Source organism: Desmodus rotundus, chromosome 6, assembly GCF_022682495.2.
Source record: "Desmodus rotundus isolate HL8 chromosome 6, HLdesRot8A.1, whole genome shotgun sequence".
Classification (NCBI taxonomy): domain Eukaryota; kingdom Metazoa; phylum Chordata; class Mammalia; order Chiroptera; family Phyllostomidae; genus Desmodus; species Desmodus rotundus.
Window position 1 is genome coordinate 23,306,112 of NC_071392.1, and position 19,138 is coordinate 23,325,249.

At 35.1% G+C, this 19,138-nt stretch overlaps 1 protein-coding gene across 1 annotated transcript in view; it reads left to right on the plus strand.

Moving 5' to 3' along the window:
- VWDE (von Willebrand factor D and EGF domains) overlaps positions 1-19,138 on the plus strand; it is a 67,054-nt gene that overhangs the window by 17,630 nt on the left and 30,286 nt on the right. The window contains exons 6-15 of the mRNA XM_024577191.3: positions 98-187; positions 2,340-2,484; positions 5,079-5,296; positions 5,536-5,609; positions 6,973-7,243; positions 10,243-10,451; positions 10,606-11,567; positions 14,082-14,218; positions 18,128-18,283; positions 18,397-18,501. Of these exons, the coding sequence (XP_024432959.3) occupies positions 98-187; positions 2,340-2,484; positions 5,079-5,296; positions 5,536-5,609; positions 6,973-7,243; positions 10,243-10,451; positions 10,606-11,567; positions 14,082-14,218; positions 18,128-18,283; positions 18,397-18,501 (2,367 nt within the window). The remainder of the gene's footprint in view (positions 1-97; positions 188-2,339; positions 2,485-5,078; positions 5,297-5,535; positions 5,610-6,972; positions 7,244-10,242; positions 10,452-10,605; positions 11,568-14,081; positions 14,219-18,127; positions 18,284-18,396; positions 18,502-19,138) is intronic.

Here is a 19,138-nt window from a genome sequence, read left to right on the forward strand (position 1 = left end):
TACCAAAAATTACAATTAAGTAGTTAAATATAATAATTTACATGTATTTTCTACATAATGTTATTGCTAAATAATTATTTGTTAATGATATTTACAGATATTCTGTACGGCTTCCATCTTTTTCTTGGAGAACCCACATGTAAAAAGTTTAGCCATTGAAAGCCAAGAATTCTTTGCAGGAATTAAGGTATGTAGCAATGGAGATGGACTAGAAAGATGACTCCTCTGAAACTGTGTTTTCTCTTTTTTTAATCTTTCTCATTTATTTTTTCATAGCTATTAAGTTCAATAGTTTCTTACTATTAAGTTTTGATAGTTTCTTACTTCAGGACTGTAAAAATAAAGATTTACAATCAATGAAAATGCCAGGACCTCATGACAGTACAATCACCTGCAGTATCAGCTCACCTTCGGTTTAAATATAATACCTTAATGTGGAATTTCATCGTTGTTCTTTGTGTAATAAAACACTACTACTTTACCCACTACTATAACTTGGGGATTTTTTCCCATTTATACTGAAATGTCATATATAACAATGTCAGTGTAAGTAAACTTGCTCATCTCTTGATTTCTTCAGCAAAGTTTTATAAAGAACAGAAACGCAATTTCCAATTATTGATCCCAAGAATGCTAAAATTAACTATGTTGGAATGTAGTTCAAAGAAAGGCTTAATCAGGGCACCTATGCATTTCAAAATGCTTTGTTCTCAAGTTTTAAATAATCTCTAATGCACAGAATAGTCATTCTTACTTAAAATATTATTGGCATTTAAAAAAAAAATTCATTTTTCCAGGAGTATAAAATCTACATGACCCATAAAACATGACAGAAATTCATATTACAAAGCAACACTGGATTGGAGATTATTCAGATTTACTTTTTATAGGTGAAATTTTATGAAAGTAACAGAAAACTTTAAAACGTTTCTGTAAATATTGACGTAATATTTCAATATTTTCAAGTGCTTTTTTTCTGTATGCAAATGTTTATTGTAGCTTTGTTCTTTTATTTTCTTTTTTGTTGTTGTTTAGGTACGGTTGTCTCCATTTTCTCCCCATCACTCCCCCCTACTCCACTCATCCTCACCTCCCACCATAGATCCTACCTGCCTTTGGTTTTGTCCATGTGTCCTTTATACATGTTCCTGACAACCCTTCCTGCTTTTCCCCACATTATGCACTCCCACCCCCCTCTGGTTACTGTCAGTTTGTTCTTAATTTCAATGTCTCTGGTTATATTTTGCTTGCTTGTTTGTTTTGTTGATTAGGTTCCACTTATAGGTGAGACCATACGGTATTCGTCTTTCACTGCCTGGCTTATTTCACTTGGCATAATGCTCTCCAGATCCATCCATGCAGTTGCAAAGGGTGTTTTCCATACTGTGACCTCGGCTTATCTCTAGTTCAAGGACAGGATTGGATAATTGACAGAGTGTAAGAATAGAACTCAGAATCAGTACAAAGCTTGTTCCTGAATAAAGATCATTCATACAAAACAGGGACCAGGGGAAAGAGTGAGAAGAGTGAACTACGTTGTCAGAAGAGCATAGTCACAGTGGGAGGGGAAGCCGAGCTTAGACCTTAGAAACACAGAACCTTTGGGTGTACTTTGGTGAGAACTCAATAGACTATGAGGATTAGCAGTCAGCCACCAGGGACTTTCGGATTAGACCAACAGTGAGAGTATTCTGTACTAAGAACCATCTGTTTTGAAAGCTAGCCAAGAACCAAGACTGCATAAAAACTTCCTGCCTCAAAAAGTAATTCACCTGTGAACTAGGATAGGGACCAGTCCTAGATTTCAGCACTCAGTAACTCCAGCTGTGGAAAGCAGAGGCTGTGAAATAAGCTGAAGGTTGAGACATTTCAGGTGACAATAACATTTTGATTTTGGTGTTAAAAGTAATTGGATGTAGAACTTACATCAGGGATGATATTAATCCCTAAGGATGAACAGACTCTTCCATAGTGTGCCAGTAAACATGGGCACACAAAGGGAAGAATACAGGAACCCTCCTGTCTCACTTATTCTGCAGTGCCCTCCACAGAACCGGAATCACTAGGACGGGCTCCCCCCAGACTGACCACCCGTGTGGGAGAACCAGACGCCCAAACTCAGAGCAGTGCAGCAGCTCCGCGCATTCTTCTGTGTGTTGCTGCTGCTTTTAAGAGTTTGGTTTTAGTTGATCTTGTGTAATTAAAAGTAAATTACAGTGTTTAAGTCATTACTACCAGCTCATTTAGCAAAACATGACCTACTGAGAAAAAACATCCTTTCAAAATGACATCATAAATTCTAGTTTTACATGACTGCTTTGCGTATTTTCTTGTACCAGTTACAACCTGAACTGAGCACTATATCAGAAGATGGAAAAGAATACCAGCTGAGGATAGAGAGCACAATTCCCATCGTTTGTTCTGAATTCAGTGAGCTTGATCAGGAATGCAAAATCTCATTAAAACTGAAAACCATTGATCAAGGTAATATACCAAATCCATTCAATTTTATTATTAGATTTCAAATGATAACTGATGCTTTTTAAACTCGCTGAAGTGTTCTCATATAAGTCATTGTGTTACAGGTTTACATCAAATTACAGCTCAATCATATCAATGACACTGAACCACATTTATGATGCCAGAGAAATCCATATTGAGTCCACAGTCATTCCTCCTGGGCTCAAAGTATCAATTAAAAAATAATAATGAACAATATCCTCCTCCTGCTCCTTCTCCCTTTTCTCCTCTACCTCTTTTTCTTTTCCTTCTCCTTTTTCTCCTCCTCCTCATCCTCCTGTTCATTCTTCTCTCAGCTTCGTTTTCAGGCATTGAAGAACAAAGTGGTCTTTAACATTTTCCAAATCATACCAAATGAGCGAGGGGTGGCAAGTCATGCTAGAAGTTCAATCCTGTGTACCGTGGATCTCATAATGCATTCTCTGTACTTCTCTCCCTAACATAAGCTTATGTTCAAGGTCTATTAAAAGTTCTTCCATGTAATTTACTAATTCTATAGATTGCACTTCACATGGCCACATGCATGTCACTGCCACAGCCATACACACACCTGAAATTCTTCCACAGAAGAAGATGACATGGGGACAAACCATGTGTGGCAGTTACAGCACTCGCTGGGTTCTTTTGTCTTCCTGTCTCTGAAGCAGAGACCAAGACATGTTAAGAGATACGTAACTTAAAATACAACCTTCAAGAGAGATTTGTAATTCTGTTAGCATGCATTTTCAGCATAAGAGGTAAAATTTTATTTAGTAAATAAATACACCAAAGAAAACGTATCTAGGTCTTCATGTCTATGTTATTCCTAATTAAATCAGAGAAACAAAAGGATAAAATGCTATGGGGGAAGAGAGAGAGTCCCATGGGAATGGTGCACCCAGGAAAAGAGATGATATGGAGGTCCAAAGAGGAATCGAGAAGCTATTCCAAGATACTTGACAGTAAACAGGTTTAGTCGACAATACCCAGTTACTCAGATTTCAGGAGCACCATGAGCAACACTGTATTTTGAAATACAGCCCACAAACATGAAATTAAACCCTCTGTCTCAGGCAGTTTTACTTAGTTCTATTTCAGTCTGCCTCTGAAAAGCATTATGCAAATTTTACTACAGTTTATGAGGCAGAAAAAGAAGAGTGGTTATTGATATTTTCAAAATTATATTAGGCAAAGGTGTCTTTCCATTACAAATATACTTTAAACTGTATTTGCATGCTCTCAATTTTCAACAAATCAAGCATTGCTTATAGTGATATCAAACAGCCTGAATGTATCCCTTCCATTTTAGAAGTTTGAATGTTTTTATTCTTTGCCAATTAAATATAATTTTGTTTTCTCTGGAGGAAAATTTCTGGACTTTATTCTAGATATTAATCAGCTCATAAGAACTTCTTTTGTGTATTTTCATTACATCCCTACTTTCATTACAAAAAACTAGGTGTCTCGTAGTCTATTTCTGCAGACTGTACTGCTTTTTCACAGACTTAAGAACAATACTTGGCCTTCATACCATAAACCAAGGAAAATTACGGCAGGGACTATATCAAAGCTGGATATATTCCATATTTCCTTTAGGGACCAGTTTAAGAGTTTGGATGCTTCTGTTATTTGTATGTGCTTGATAAACATATGTATTCCTAGAAGAAATGCATGAAGAAAAAATTCCTTTTTCCAGGAATTTTGAACTTAGTGCAGTCTACCTATGTCAGAGAGATATAATTTCACACGTGAAAATGATGTGTGGAAAAAGGAGAGGTTTTAACAACTTTCTTCCTCCTTGATTCTCAGAAGGATTTTGTAATTATTAATTGTGTGTGTGAGCAAACTTTCTTTGTAGACAGTTGTTAGAGGATTCTATCCTTCTTGTCTCATTAGGCAAAGTCCAAGAGTTCCTTTTCTTTGGTTACCATTTTCTTTCCAAATTGTTTTTTCTTGTTCTTGGCTCCATAGGCAAGGAAGCATCTTGGGGTCTTGACTAGACTGGGATGTTTGGGAGGTAAAAAGAGGTAGAGAGTTTATTACTAGTGTGGAATTACCTTAATTTGTTTTGATTTTTCTATTTTTTAAGATGGTGAACCCTGTACCAATAATCATAGCTGCCATTCAGTAGATGAAACATGAGTGCAGGCCCCAAGACATGTTAAGACAGCCTAGGCCCAAGGCCCAATTCTCAGGCAGAAAAAAATCAAATTATGCTACTTAGTGTTAAAATTACAACTTTTTTACAGAAACAAAGACAAATTTTATATATTGCTTTTGAATTTTATATATTGCTTTTTGAATTTTACCCAGTGCATATGGATTTAAAACTTTATTGGAAATAGTAATATGCATGTACAAATATATGTCTATATTAAAATTGACTATTTGTAAAGATCAGGTAGAATTCAACAGCTCTGCTTTTATTTAGACAAAAATCACAACTGTATATTTTAAGTAAGAAAAGATAATTTAAGAAAAATCTCTCAATTTAATGTTTCATGTTAATCAACTGATCGCACGCTTTGGTTGGTATATTTTGTTAGGAAAATTCTCCATGTATTTCTTTAATAACATAGGTAAAGAACAGCTAGGCTTAAATTTGGCACTGTCTTCCTGTCACGTGGACCTTCATCAGACATCGCCCTGTGCTAACGGGACCTGCAGCCGCACTCTCGTGCACTACACTGCTGCAACGGATTTTCTTCGAGATGGAGACAGAGTTACAGACGTCATAGTGGAACCTATAGTTAATGAGGATTTCCTGTGGAACAGCTACGTTCCAGACAGCATTCAGGTTGACAAATCAAAACAATACCTTTATAATTTGAACATTAAAAATATGTAATTTTATCACTATAGCTTGAAAACTTTACATTTCAAATTTTTTAAGTGTTATTTCAACTTTAAAATGATTTTATTTTCCAAAACTATGATAAAATAATTAAAAACTTATTGAGATCACTAAACAATTTGTTGGATATTACTAAATAACAATTAATGACAATATTTACTGAAAATGTTTTTACTTTTAAGATCAGAGTAAAGGATGTTCCAGCTGCCTACTGCTATTCATTTACTGACCCACATATAATTACATTTGATGGCAGGTAATTTCCTCAGAGTTTTTTTTTCATTTAATGGTTTGTGTTTCTTTTAAATTTTGTTGTTGTCTTTAAAAAAAATCATTGTATGTTATTATTTTTTAGTCTCCTTCACTGAAAGATTAAAAGGAAGGCTTTTATGAACATCACTGCCTTGTTTCAAAATACTGATTTAAGTGTGTGGAATATTTTTTCTTTAAAATCTAGTTTTTAGTGAATATATGGATTAGCAGTGAGGCTAAATTTGTAAAAATGAAGATTCTTACAAACACAGACACTCATTTTATCTTGACTTGATTTTTAAAAATGATTCAACAACTTTCTCTAGATATATATAATGTATTGCATTTCTATGTGATACTGAAATAATCTTTAAGGTTTAAGGCAAGATAGTTAAACTAACACATTATAATTATTTAAAAATCTAGTCACTTCTAATTCATGGCAAGTATACTCAAGGGAAAACCTATTGTAGTTATTATGAATACCTGGATATTTACCTCTGGAACTTAAAGTAAAATGGACAAATGACCAAAAAGAAATCTAAGGTATCTTATCAGTAATATCTGCATAGAAGGATTTAAATTCAGTTATACTACTCTGGGAAATTTATGATTTTAAAACATCCCATAGAGAAAATGATATGAACACTTCATTCTTAAGTCAAAATTTCCTTCATGATGCAAGGTAATTTATTCTTTAAAAAAATTATAACGTGATCATTGTCAGTAAAATTATTCAATATTAGCGCACAGATGCAGATGCCATCCAATAGCAAATGATACTCCCAAAGTTTGAATCATCATGAAAAGTTACAGGAACAGATTCCACATGCAAGAACCCTTTATGATTAAAATTTAAAACTTAGATGTTTTAGAGGAAAACCTCAGGAAACACAGTGGTGACTAATTTAATATATTACAATCCAACAAGATTAATTGTGCAACCACTAAGTGACAAACCATGTTCTAAGTGCTGGGAGGCATGGCAGTGATAAGCCAAACATACTCTACCCTCATGGAGCTTACCTTTGTAAAGGTGAAGTAGATACACACAGTTAATAAACAAACATATAGTATATCTGAGAAAGGTAGGCACTGTGCAGGAAATGAAAGTGAGGTGGAAAGAGACAGCTGGAACAGGAGCTGCCAGAAGTGCTGCAAAGGTAGCAGAAGAGTGGAGAGATTTAGGCGGCTATCACCCCACGCTTCCTCAGTGCTCTACACAAAAATGCTCATGACATATAAACCTATTAGAAATAGGTTTTTAATTCTGGCAGTGAAGTGTATTGAATGCATATAGACAAATGTAACAGACATTGTGACATTTTATACCATTTGTTAATGAAATTAACTTTTGTTAACGATAGGGTGTATGATAATTTCAAGACTGGAACGTTTGTGCTTTATAAGAGCATGTCACGTGATTTTGAAGTCCATGTACGTCAATGGGACTGTGGAAGCCTTCATTATCCTGTGTCATGTAACTGCGGGTTTGTTGCCAAAGAAGAAGGTGATGTAGTTACTTTCGATATGTGCAGAGGTCAGCTACATGAATCACAGCCATATTTATTTGTAAAGAGCCAAGATGAAACCAGCAATGTCAAAATAAGTGAATCTTACCTAGGAAGAAAAGTCACAGTATGTACGATTATTATTATTTTTTAAAAGATTTTATTTATTTTTAGAGAGACGGGAAGGGAAGGAGAAAGAAAGGAAGAGAAACAACAGTGTGTGGTTGCCTCTCACACGTCCCCAACCAGGAACCTAGCCCACAACCCAGGCATGTGCCCTGACCAAGAATTGAACTGGCAACCCTTTGATTCGCAGGCTGGTACTCAAACCATTGAGCCACACCAGCCAGGGCTGTATGATTATTATTAAAAGAAAAATTTCTTTGTCTCTACAGATTTTGGATTTATCCTGAACTTCTTTTCATCTCTATTATATTAAAAATGATCATTTTCAATATTAGAATTTTTTTCCCAAGAAAATAACATTTAGGTTAACATTGATCTTAGAAGGAGCAAAATATTTTTCCACTGACCACACACAAATAGACACAATAACTTTGTCAAATCTAAACTTTCCTATTTAAGATTTCAATATAATTGTGTGGATTAGTCATAAAATTTTTTTTTGACACTGCCTGACAAATTATATATTAAAGATCAAATATATAATTAAAAATAAATATTCAGAAACATCTAGTTAATTTTCAAAATGAATACAGATGGTTCTACCTCAGGAATAGGCTGGTAGATACATGGAAGAGATTAGAAAAGCAAGAATATTGAAGATTATACAATCATAAATATTTTAAAATGATTTTTCATATCTGTGAACTCACTATTTGTATTTTGAGGTCATCTTCTTTTCATCTTCCAATAAAGTAAATTCCAGTTAAATAAATTTTAAATTGAACTGAAAACCATAGAAAATGAAGGTGAATGTTTTTATAACACTGAGGTGAACAAGAATTTTTAGCATAACTTTATATATTTGAATTCCATCATCAAAAACCAAACTATAAATCAAAACCTGGGAAAAATATTTGCTACATATAAAAAATGTAGTTAGTTCAGAAAATACTTATGCATCACTAATGTGTAATCAGCCCTCCAATTACAATGAGCAAGTAATAAAAACAGGCAATTCAGAAAAGAAATAAAATTGATAAATATGTCCAAAAGTACAAATAACCAAAAATATAAAACCTTCAACTTCACTAGTAATCAAAGAAATGCAGATTATACATTTACCATACAATAATGGCAAGAGTAAGTAGTACAGTCTTTCCAGAAAAAAAAATATATATATGAGGTGTGTCTGGAAAAATTTGAACCATTGTTAACATAATGATAGTGGAATACAACGAGAGAGTGATGTCAGTCTATGTACCCTGGCAGCCAAGGAGAGTGGACTGGAATGCACATGTGTGAACAACGATAACTTCATTGTACTAGTCAGTGGGGGCAGCAGACACTGATGAATGAGCATGTGTACTGTGTGGCTGTCACATTCAAAATGACTGAGTGAGTACAGCAACGGATCTGCATCAAATTTTGTATTAAGCTTGAACATTCCTCCACGGAACCTATTCAGATGAGTCAGAAAGCCACAGCTGTGGGCAGCTGATGACTGGCAGCTTCATCACAGACAACATGCCTGCTCACGCATCACATCTCGTGCAAAGTTTTTGGTGAAACATTAAATCACCCAGGTGACTCAGTGCCCCTACAGCTCAGATTTGGTGCCCTGTGACTTCTGGCTTTTCCCCAAACTAAAATTACCTTTAAAAGGGAAGAGATTTCAGACTATTGCTGAGATTCAGGAAAATACGACAGGGCAATTGGAGTAACTACTTGAGGTCCCAAGCTGCCTACTTTGAAGGGGACTGAGGCATCACTGTCCTATGTACAATGTTTCTTTATCTTCTTCAATAAGTGTCTCTCTATTTTTCATATTATATTGCTGGATACTTTCTGGATAGACCTCATATATATATACATATATGTGTGTGTATGTATACATATTTATGTATATGTGTGTATATATATACACACATGTATATAAATTAAACCTATGCATGTCATTTTTAAAGAAATTTTACTTCTGAAAACTTAAAATAATTAAGGATTTGCAGAACCCCAATGATGTGCATTGCATCTCATTTTTTAAGAAGGGAAAGTTAAAAAAGGAAGAATAAAAGAGTTTAACCAAAACCCTAAATATAGTAGTGTCATATAATAGAACACTTTGTAGTCATGAAAATTTTGGAGGAGATGTGTATTTATTGACAGGAAAAGAAATTAATGAAATACAGAAGTGTTCAAAGAATTTGCACCAAGATCCTAACATTAGCTATCTCAGATTGGGTAGTAATATGAGATTTGATTGCTTCTAAAATAATTTTCTGTAATGAACACTTACCATTTTTTAAAAAAGAAGAAAATGCAATTTTAAAATCTAAAAAAATTAAAAGAGGAAGTAGAGTCGGAGGAACAGACACACATCATTTTGGGGAGAGAGGGATTCTCAACATGTGCATCCAAGTCCCTGATCTGGGAGTGTGACACTCCTGTGAGGAGGGTCACAGTTAGATGACACAGCCTATTAGGATGGTCCAAAAAACCCCTGCTTGCATTCTTAACTCCCCAAGCAATGTTCTGATTATAATTTGGCTTGCGATTCTTTTGCGTACTGGCAGCAAGAGAATGCTAATTAGGAATATGTTCCCTTCCAGAATTACATTTATATGTGTAAATCAATTACTCAGCAGTCTAGGTCAATATCAAATAATTACTATCAGAGACATTACACAGTAAATATTATTCTTAACATTTATAGCTGTTGTAATTGTATAAAATGCCTCACTTTAGTTTACATTATTTAACGAAAGAAGTGTGAACAAAATGTCTAAATAAAAGGATCAATGTGGAGATGAAATTTCAAGTCGGCAAAATGCAAAACACCATTATTTTGACATACAGCATTAGAAGGAAAAGTGTATAGTGTAAGGAAAATCGGTATTTCATTTTTCTTTTATATTAAGGGAATAAATTTGTTTCATATTTGTATTAAGTTTTTTCTTAGTCTATATTGAATATTATTTTAAACGACTTATTGCTGTGTTTCAGATCTGGTTTTCTTCCGGAGCATTTATCCGTGCCGATCTTAGCACGTGGGGCATGAGTTTAACAGTCAGAGCCCCTAGTTCGGATTACGGAAGCACCTTGGGACTTTGTGGCACCTTTGATGAAAACCCAGAAAATGACTTCCATGACAGAAGTGGAATCAAAATTGATCAAACTTTTAATAATTGTGTTGCTTTTATTAATGAATGGAGGTAAACAAGTAAATTATTTTCACTTGTTATTGTATTAATATTTGACTTAAAATGAGTGGTGACTCAGCACTTTGCTTTTTTTTTTTTGCAACACCTCACTGGGAAAAAATGGATTTGTCCAAATTACTGTTCTTTTCTGTTTTCCATCTGCAAGGATTTTGCCAGGAAAAAGCATGTTTGACACAATGCCAATTTCTCTGCCACTGCCTGGAAAACGACCCTACTGCAGCTGCTCCCTGGACAAAACTTCATTGTATCCATCTTCTCATCATCTGGTCGTCGCTTCTCAGTCAGACATTGGTTCAGAATGCAGAGACTTCACACACGTTAAGTTTTCTTCCTTGATACCAGAACTAGACGTCACCTCTAAGTATATTAATTCAGAAGCTATTGTCCAAGGAATAAAGCATACATCTCGAGAAGAAACTAATTGGAGTTTCTCTCAAGAAAACAAGCACGAGAACCTAACCAAACTGGACGTCAATTTACAACTATATCCTGAGAATGAGAAACAAAACGCAACAAAAGCTTCGGGCAATGGGACACACACGCGAGACCCGGCTAGCCACAGCCAAGAAACAGGGCAGCACCAACAAAACAGATGGAAACGGCACAATTTATATGAGTTTCTTCCTTTGCTGGCTTTCCAAAGTCTCAGCCAGAGGGGCCTAGAGGAGTTTACTTATTTTTTCCCTGAGGACCATACCGAGGATGTCCAGCAAGAGTTTGTCCCCACGTGGCCCACACCCTCTGGCCTGACGGAATACAGCACCTTGGCCCTGTGTCAGCAGACTCTAGCCAACTCCAGCTTAGGAAGGCACTGTCTCACCTTTCTTGGCAAGAGACTAGACAGTGTTATAGAAATGTGTGTTAAGGATGTCCTTCTAAAAGATGACCTTAGCTGGGCAGAAGCAGGTGTGGCCCTTTTAGAAAATGAATGTGAAAGGAGGATTTTGGAAGAGGGGCGATATAACACAGAAGAATATGCCAGATCGATTGAAGACATCCTCTTGGTACTGAAGTGCCCCAGTTTATGCAGTGGCAATGGGCAGTGTATGCAGTGGGGGTGCCTATGTTCCCCAGGCTTTAGTTCCTATGACTGCAGTGGCGCACACAGTAAGTAAGACTCTCCAACTGCAATGTTGGGATTATTACTTGATTATGAAAATATCTGTGTTCTTTCAGCAGAGATGTTCAGATAATATAGGGGGAAAACAAATTATATTAACTAATACATTAATAATTTTACAAAAGTGTCACATCATATTCAGAGTAAAAGCAGAAGCACTTTTATGATAGCCTATAGGGCACAATGTAATCTCACACACAATGTCTGTCAAAACTCACCCCCTACTATTGTTGCCCTCACTCATCCAATTTCCCCACTTTGGTCTTTGTTCTGTTCCTTGAAAATGCTGGGTTCCCTTGGCCTCATGGATTTGGCACATAGCTGGGCCCTCTACTGGCGGAAAATAAGTTTTTCTAGAACTCAAATTTAGCATTTTTTTCCTCTAATTTTATTGTTATTCAAGTACAGTTCTCTGCCTTTTCCCCCTACCCCAGCTTAACCCCCAGCCCTCCCCACCTAATATTTTGGAAGAAAATAGTTTCATGTAGATGAGTTAGAGAAAAAAATGAATTAGTATAATTAGGAAAACATTATAAACAGTGTTTAAAAAATGCTATAAACAGTGTTTTAAAAATGCTAAATTGAGAAATATAATGTTTTCCTAATTATACTAATTTGTTCAATTTCTTCTCTAGCTTATCTGCATGAAACTATTTTCTCCCAAAATATTAGAGAAAGAAGTTTTTAGAATCAATTTGATTCCATTATCTAGTGTACCAATAACTCCTGATTTTCCTCCTACCCCCACCACTCTGCCCTTTCCCAACTGCAGAATTGTCTATCTCACTAAATGCAAACTTTATTCCTCTAATTGCTCACATTAAAAATTTGTAATCATTTTGACTTTTCTTTTTCTCTCATGCCTCATGTGTAATCCATTTGCAAACCCGTTAGTTAATCCATGAGTTAATCCATTAACAAATTCATTAGCAAATCCATCTCTAGTTTCAAAAAAATTGTATCTCTTTTTCTGCTATAAATTTAGTCCAAATCATCCTTATCCCTCACCTGGATTATTAAAGATTCTTTCAAACTTGATTCTACTCAATGAGCTAAAGTGGTTCCTTTGAAATGTATGTCAGATCCTATTACTCCTCCACTTAATCTCTCTCTAATGGCTCTGCATCTCCTTCCCAGTGAAAGCCATAGTCTCTGCCACAGCCTAGGAGAACCTACAATAATCTGACGCTCCTCTCTCACTGAAATCATCTACAATCCTTCCTGTAGCTCACTGCTCTCCAGTGTTCCCAAGTGGACGTTTGCTCTTTCTGAAAGAGGCCCAGCCTGCTCCTACCTCAGGACCTATGTACTTACAGACACCTCTAACTGAACCATTCTTCCACCACGTGTCTCTATGACTGACTTCCTTCTCTTCCCTGTTCAAATATCAAATTACAAGGGAACCCTTTCATGGTCCTTCAGAATGAAGTACATTTTCTAACATAACCTTATAGTCTTTGTCTCTTTTAATGTAGTTAACATACTTTTTCTCCATAGATATGAATGTAACATACTTTAATTTTAATAGATTTATGTAATATACTTTATTTTTATTTTTTCACTGACTTTTTGTCTTCTCATATTATAAGTTAGTTACATGAAGGCAAGAACTTTGTTCATTACTATATCCTCACTAGCTAGAATAATACCAGAAAAACAGAAGTTGCTCAGCAATCACTTGTTGAATATAGGAAAGAATAAACTAACATTTAAAAAAATTATGAATACAGTTAGGATTCTGAGTACACATAACTTATAATTTTGTATCCTATTGCTAGTAAAGTTATATTAGCTTAGATATTGCCAGTCGTCAGACAAAAGACTCAATTACTTTCACCTACTGCATTTATCTATTTTGGCAACCAGATCGTGCTTACATAGATAATATACGATGTTACCGAGACCAGAGATATAACCATATGAAGGTCAATGAACTATGACCACTAGAAGAAATCTTTTCTTCTGTGGCTGAGAGGCACACCTAAGATTATGGTAGTGTGTAGAGTAGCAATAATACACAAAAACATCAACCATACTAGAGTGGCAGCAGACATGAATTTTGATAACTCTTTCTAAAGCTTAAAATAAGGATTTAAAAATTTTAATATACTACATTGCTAACTACACTATTTTATTACAAAAGTATTTTCCTATAACCCATGTCTACGGCACAAACCAAAATGGTAAAATCAAAACATAGGACATTATAATAGTAATTTCTCCATACTTGCCCTTTATTGACATTAATATTAACTGAACTTGTATATTTTAGGGAATGATAGAGTCTGTAAAAATATTTTTACTGGCCTGGTGGTAGATAACACTTTTTTAAATATCATTACTCTTAACATTTAATATTTTAGTTAATGTCCTGAGTAATATTTGGAATAGACTTTGAAATACTATTTTATATTTTTAAAAAACTTTGGGCTTTGAAAATAATTAGTTTTAATCTGAAATTAAAGAAAATATGTCTTATTTTGTTATTATATTTTCCAAAGACAAGGATCCTGAAATTATAGAGCTTGAGAACGCTGGATTCTGTAATGTCCGAAAATACAGCTGCATGACGGTGAGAGTTTTTGGTCAAGGCTTCAAAGAATCACCTTCGTTTAAGTGTGAAGTTACTAAACTGCAGGTATGTTCATTACAGAGTTGAAAGCAAGTTTATGAGTTATTCATATTAATTTTATTTGGGATTAATTTGGTGTGTCAATACTCAACGCAATCCCCAACTATGTCATATCCACATATGAACAGGAAAATGATTAAGTTAGCTAACCTTTAAACTTCCTTATATGTTAACTCTACTTAACTATTCTATGTAATTTTTATTGAGGTATTGGCTAACTATTTCATTCACAATAAGAAACGGAAAGAATATCAAGGTTGATATGTAAGCATCTCTATTTCTTAATATGTAAAAACATGAAGAATGAAGATCATTTTTAATTTAAGATTTCCTGCATGAATTATAGGATATAGAGATAGGAACCATTACACTTACAAACCTTTATATTTCCCTTACTGTGAGTTTCATACTGGGAAAATATAAAAAAAATAATGTATTTTTTTTAAGGCTACAAACAATGGACATGATCATTCAGTTTGAATATTGGTATATCAAATTGTATCTTATTTTTAATGATTTTATATAGTCTTATATTTCTTTATTCAAGTGGAATTTTATTTTAAGGGAAGCTCTTTGAATTTCTAAGATAAGATTTGCTGAAAACTTAAAACAGCAAATCATATTTTAACATTCTTTTTACTTTTTCTCCAAATTGATGAAGTCAAATGTGATTCTGAGACTGAGAATTTACAGGAGAAAATAAGTCTTATGCATGCTTTTTTCAAGTATTTATACTTAAGAAGTATGGTTATGTCAAGATTTCATAAGTATAATTTTTCTAAATGAGTCATGAACTATCTTAATGCCAATGAAGTAACAAGACACAACAGTAATATAATGTATGTATAAATGTATTCACTTCAATGAATATCACTCAGGCGAGTAGACATTTTTTATTTTTCTTGGCAGAATAAATCAAATGGTACCACTCTACTATTAAGTGATTTGCCAAGAGAGAATTTTATAGGTTTGTATTCTTTTGGAAAGTACGTTTTTGTACTTCCTTTTAGACATATTTGCTGCGATATTTATTCTCATACAACATCTCTCCTCCAAACATCTGATAATGAGAGCACACTCTGGAATTCTCTAACACACTATACAGAGCTATAGAAAGAAACAGACACATTCACTAGTCAAAACCAAACAGGTAGCTGTTTCCTTTTGCACCCTGTTCATGGTGTTTATCTATTTCATTTGTAATACAGTTAGGCTTATTTTAAACATTTGTATTCCACCTTTTTTTTAAACTTTTTTTATTGCTGTTCAAGTATAGTTGTCTCCATTTTCCTCCCACCCCAGCCATCCCCACCTCCCACCCTCGATCCCACCCCTCTTTGGTTTTGTCCCTGTGTCCCTTATAGATGTTCCTGAAAACCTTTCCCCCATTTCCCCCCCATTACCCTCTCCCACCTCCCCTCTGGTTACTGTCAGTTTGTTTTAATTCCCATGTCTCTGGTTCCATTTTGCTTGTTTGTTTTGTTGATTAGGTTCTAGTTAAAGGTGAGATCATGTGGTATTTGTCTTTCACTGCCTGGCTTATTTCACTTAGCATATGCTTTCCAGTTCCATCTTGAATTTCCTCTACACTCTAGTTGATTTTAGTTATTTACTTACCTGGAAGGTATGTAAAATATTATCATGGTTCTAAGAGTTGGTGTGATACAAAAAAAAAGGTGGACACAGAGAATGTCCTTGTCTTCTCATCCCTACCTTCCTCTTTCCATTCTCCTTTCATTCCATCGCATTCCCATCCATCCCTGCAAGGTATCCACTCTTATTAACTTCTGGTACAGTCTTACTGATTTCTTTTGTATCAATACTAAGGAGGAGATACATCCCTTCTCTTTCACATGAAGGGTAGCACATTATAGATGCTTTATTCTACCTTTGCAGTAGTAATTTTAAATAACTTTGCAGCTAAAGATAAAATCACATAATCATTTCCTTTACCCCCTCCTGGAAAAACAGCCAGGCCTCTACAGAATCTCATTTTAAATTATTTAAAGGGTTAAATTCAACTTGTTAAGGTCAAGTTGTTGCCCCATCATGATCTGGTTCTTGACTATTTTCGCAGACTTGAACTCCTTGTACGTGCACTAACATCCCATGTTGATCAACGCATCCCCGTCTTTTCGAGTGCTAGTCCCTCCAGCCACACCGAATCACACTCTCCATTTCTCAGTGTCCATGGAGTCTCTGTGTTTTACTTTCAGGAAGAAAAGTACTGTTTCCTTTTCAAAGTCGTCTTGGACTGTGCTGGTTAGACTTAGTGTCTTCTTTCTCTGTCATTATACCTTTATTTTTAAATTTTGGTTATAGCAATAATAAAAATATTATATTTGTTATTTCCTCTATTATCTTTTTTCATAAGACTATCCCCAGCACATATAAATGTTCACAGAATATTAATGAATAGAAAAGAAATAAAACCCTATTTATTCTCATTTTGGGTAGGCTCCTCCAAACAGAGGGGCAGAAATAATCCCTGTATTCTCAGTCATTGGTTGGAGTCTTATTTCAACACATAAAAGCAAAAGACACTATACCCATGTAAGTGTCAATATCAAGACTACCCCGAAGACATTGTTGTCAGTCCCCCTCTGCTAGAGGGAAACTACTGATAATATCTGATAGGCCAGACTCTATATCCCCCTTAATTACGGAAATTTGTACTGAGACCCACTCTCAATGAGCAAATCTTTAGCAAGATAGTTTCTACAAGCCACAGTTTAGCATGTTCTTGCCTTCCCTACCTTTCCCTACTGAAATTCAATATTGAAGTGTCAGCAAGTTCTATGACCATTTCTGAGTGATTGAAATGCATTCTACAGCCATACATTTTTAAAAAGTCTAAATCTAAATTTTGGCAATAAAATATATTATTTTAGTTTTCTATGTATTTATCAGCACCCAGAAAATTGTATGGGCTTTTCTTCTATAGACACCAATGCATTTCCAATACTAAAAAAAATAATACTTAATGTGTAGGTTAAGCATGATGTACCATTGAATTATTAAATAGGGTGAATTGGCTAGAATTTATTTAATTTCAAGTTACATAAGTTCATTTGAGCTAATCTGAGCAAAAATGATGTTTATCATAACTATACGTTTCTGTCAGAACCAAGGATGCACTGAATAGCTGAATTGTCAGGGAAAAACTTGAACTTGGGACTTGAACACTGAAGATTCAGTATGTGTGCATTTGTATGTGTGTGAGGTATCTGTCTTCTCAGTTCTGCTTTTTTCTGTTTCTGAGCTTCATCTTTCCCTTTTACTAGATAATGGCTTTCTCCATGCAGTGAAAAGCAGGGCCACCAACAGCTCCATAGGTTTGTATCTTGCTACTCAAGCCACCAGAGGTGGACTGGCTACCAGAGGTGGACTGGCCCAACACCCTCCAGTACAATTTTAAAATATCCCGAGTAGTCTAAGTATTGGCTCAGTTTAGGTTCACCTCTGAAGCAGTCGAGTGTAGTTAGGGAGGTGACTCATATAAGAAAATAAGAGGTCCCGTGGGAACAAGTCAGTGGAGGATAAAGTGGACAGTTTTAAGTGAAGTAGAGAGATTTTCAGGAGAAATGAGGAAGTTTGTGGTCAGAAAATCAATCTATTCTGTGTCCATTACATAGTCAAGTGTGCTTCTTCTTGCTACAACAGTCATTACATAGTGATCCATTATACATGGCCAATATTAGCAACTACTTTGATTTGGACTGAAGGAGTGTGTGAGGGATTAGAAGCAGTTTACATTAAATGAAGATGTATACATTTTTTATTTTTCTGAAACTATCACTGTCACTTTTGGTATTCATTATATGTTTCATTATACCAGGCATGTATTTTCAAGTTTGGATTTTAATTAGCAAAATATTTCCAAGGAGGTTAATTACTTTCTCATTATGCCTGCAGTACAATAGCAGTAAGTGGGTCCTCGGAGAAGCTGTCTATGCACATACTGTTTTTCAAAACAGCAGAACTGTTGATTGTCAGCTGCCTGCTGACGGTCAGCAACCTGGTACCATGGATCTCAGGGGTGAGAAACCAATTGCGAAGTGGCAGTTAAAGGTAAAAAAGAAAATATACTCTCATAGTTATAATTAAAGTAAATATCTATTAACATTTTATAATTTATGAAGCTACATTTAGATAAGTTATCTTACTACAGAACTATCTTACAGGTATCTAATGATGGTTACAGGTTTAGTAATCCCAAAATAATGATAATCTATGATGGGGCTTGTCAAGTTTGTGGTCTCTATGGAACGGACTCATGTACTACGAAGGTATGTATCCTTTCATCATAGGGGTTTTCATTTCCCATAATGAAGTTTTTAAACTTTCATATGAGAGATACTAATACAGAAAATCCCTCCTCAGCTTTATACAAGATTAATCAAAATTGTTGCTCTGCCCATAACTCTTGTTTTAAATGGCAAGAGAGAAGTTTCTACCTTTAACGTTTTAAAGTGGCAGGGTGTTTATTCCTAAAAAATCATAAGAGGAGGTTCAGATTGAATTTTCCCTCCTTCATACCTTGTTTTTAAAGTAATAGTGATTTTCCCCATAAGGTAGTGCTTCGTGGTTACCTAACGATCTTTGTGGCAAGTGACATGCATTTGGGTAGAGTCGGTAAAAAAGGAAGACTGGCAGTTTTCCAGGGAACTTTTTATGGCAACTACGTTCAACGAACCATGAAAATACCCGCCACTTGGGTTGAAGAACAGCACAGCCTGACCCGACTCCTCACAGCCACACCTTCTTGTCCATATCCAGTCTACCGGGCTTATCAACAGGGCTCTCCCATGCCCACTGCTGATTTAACAGATGCCATGGATCTAACATTTGGATCTAATATCATTGGGTTCTCACAACTGAGGAGCAGATCAAATACTATTTTTGTATATGGAAATTAGAAGTATT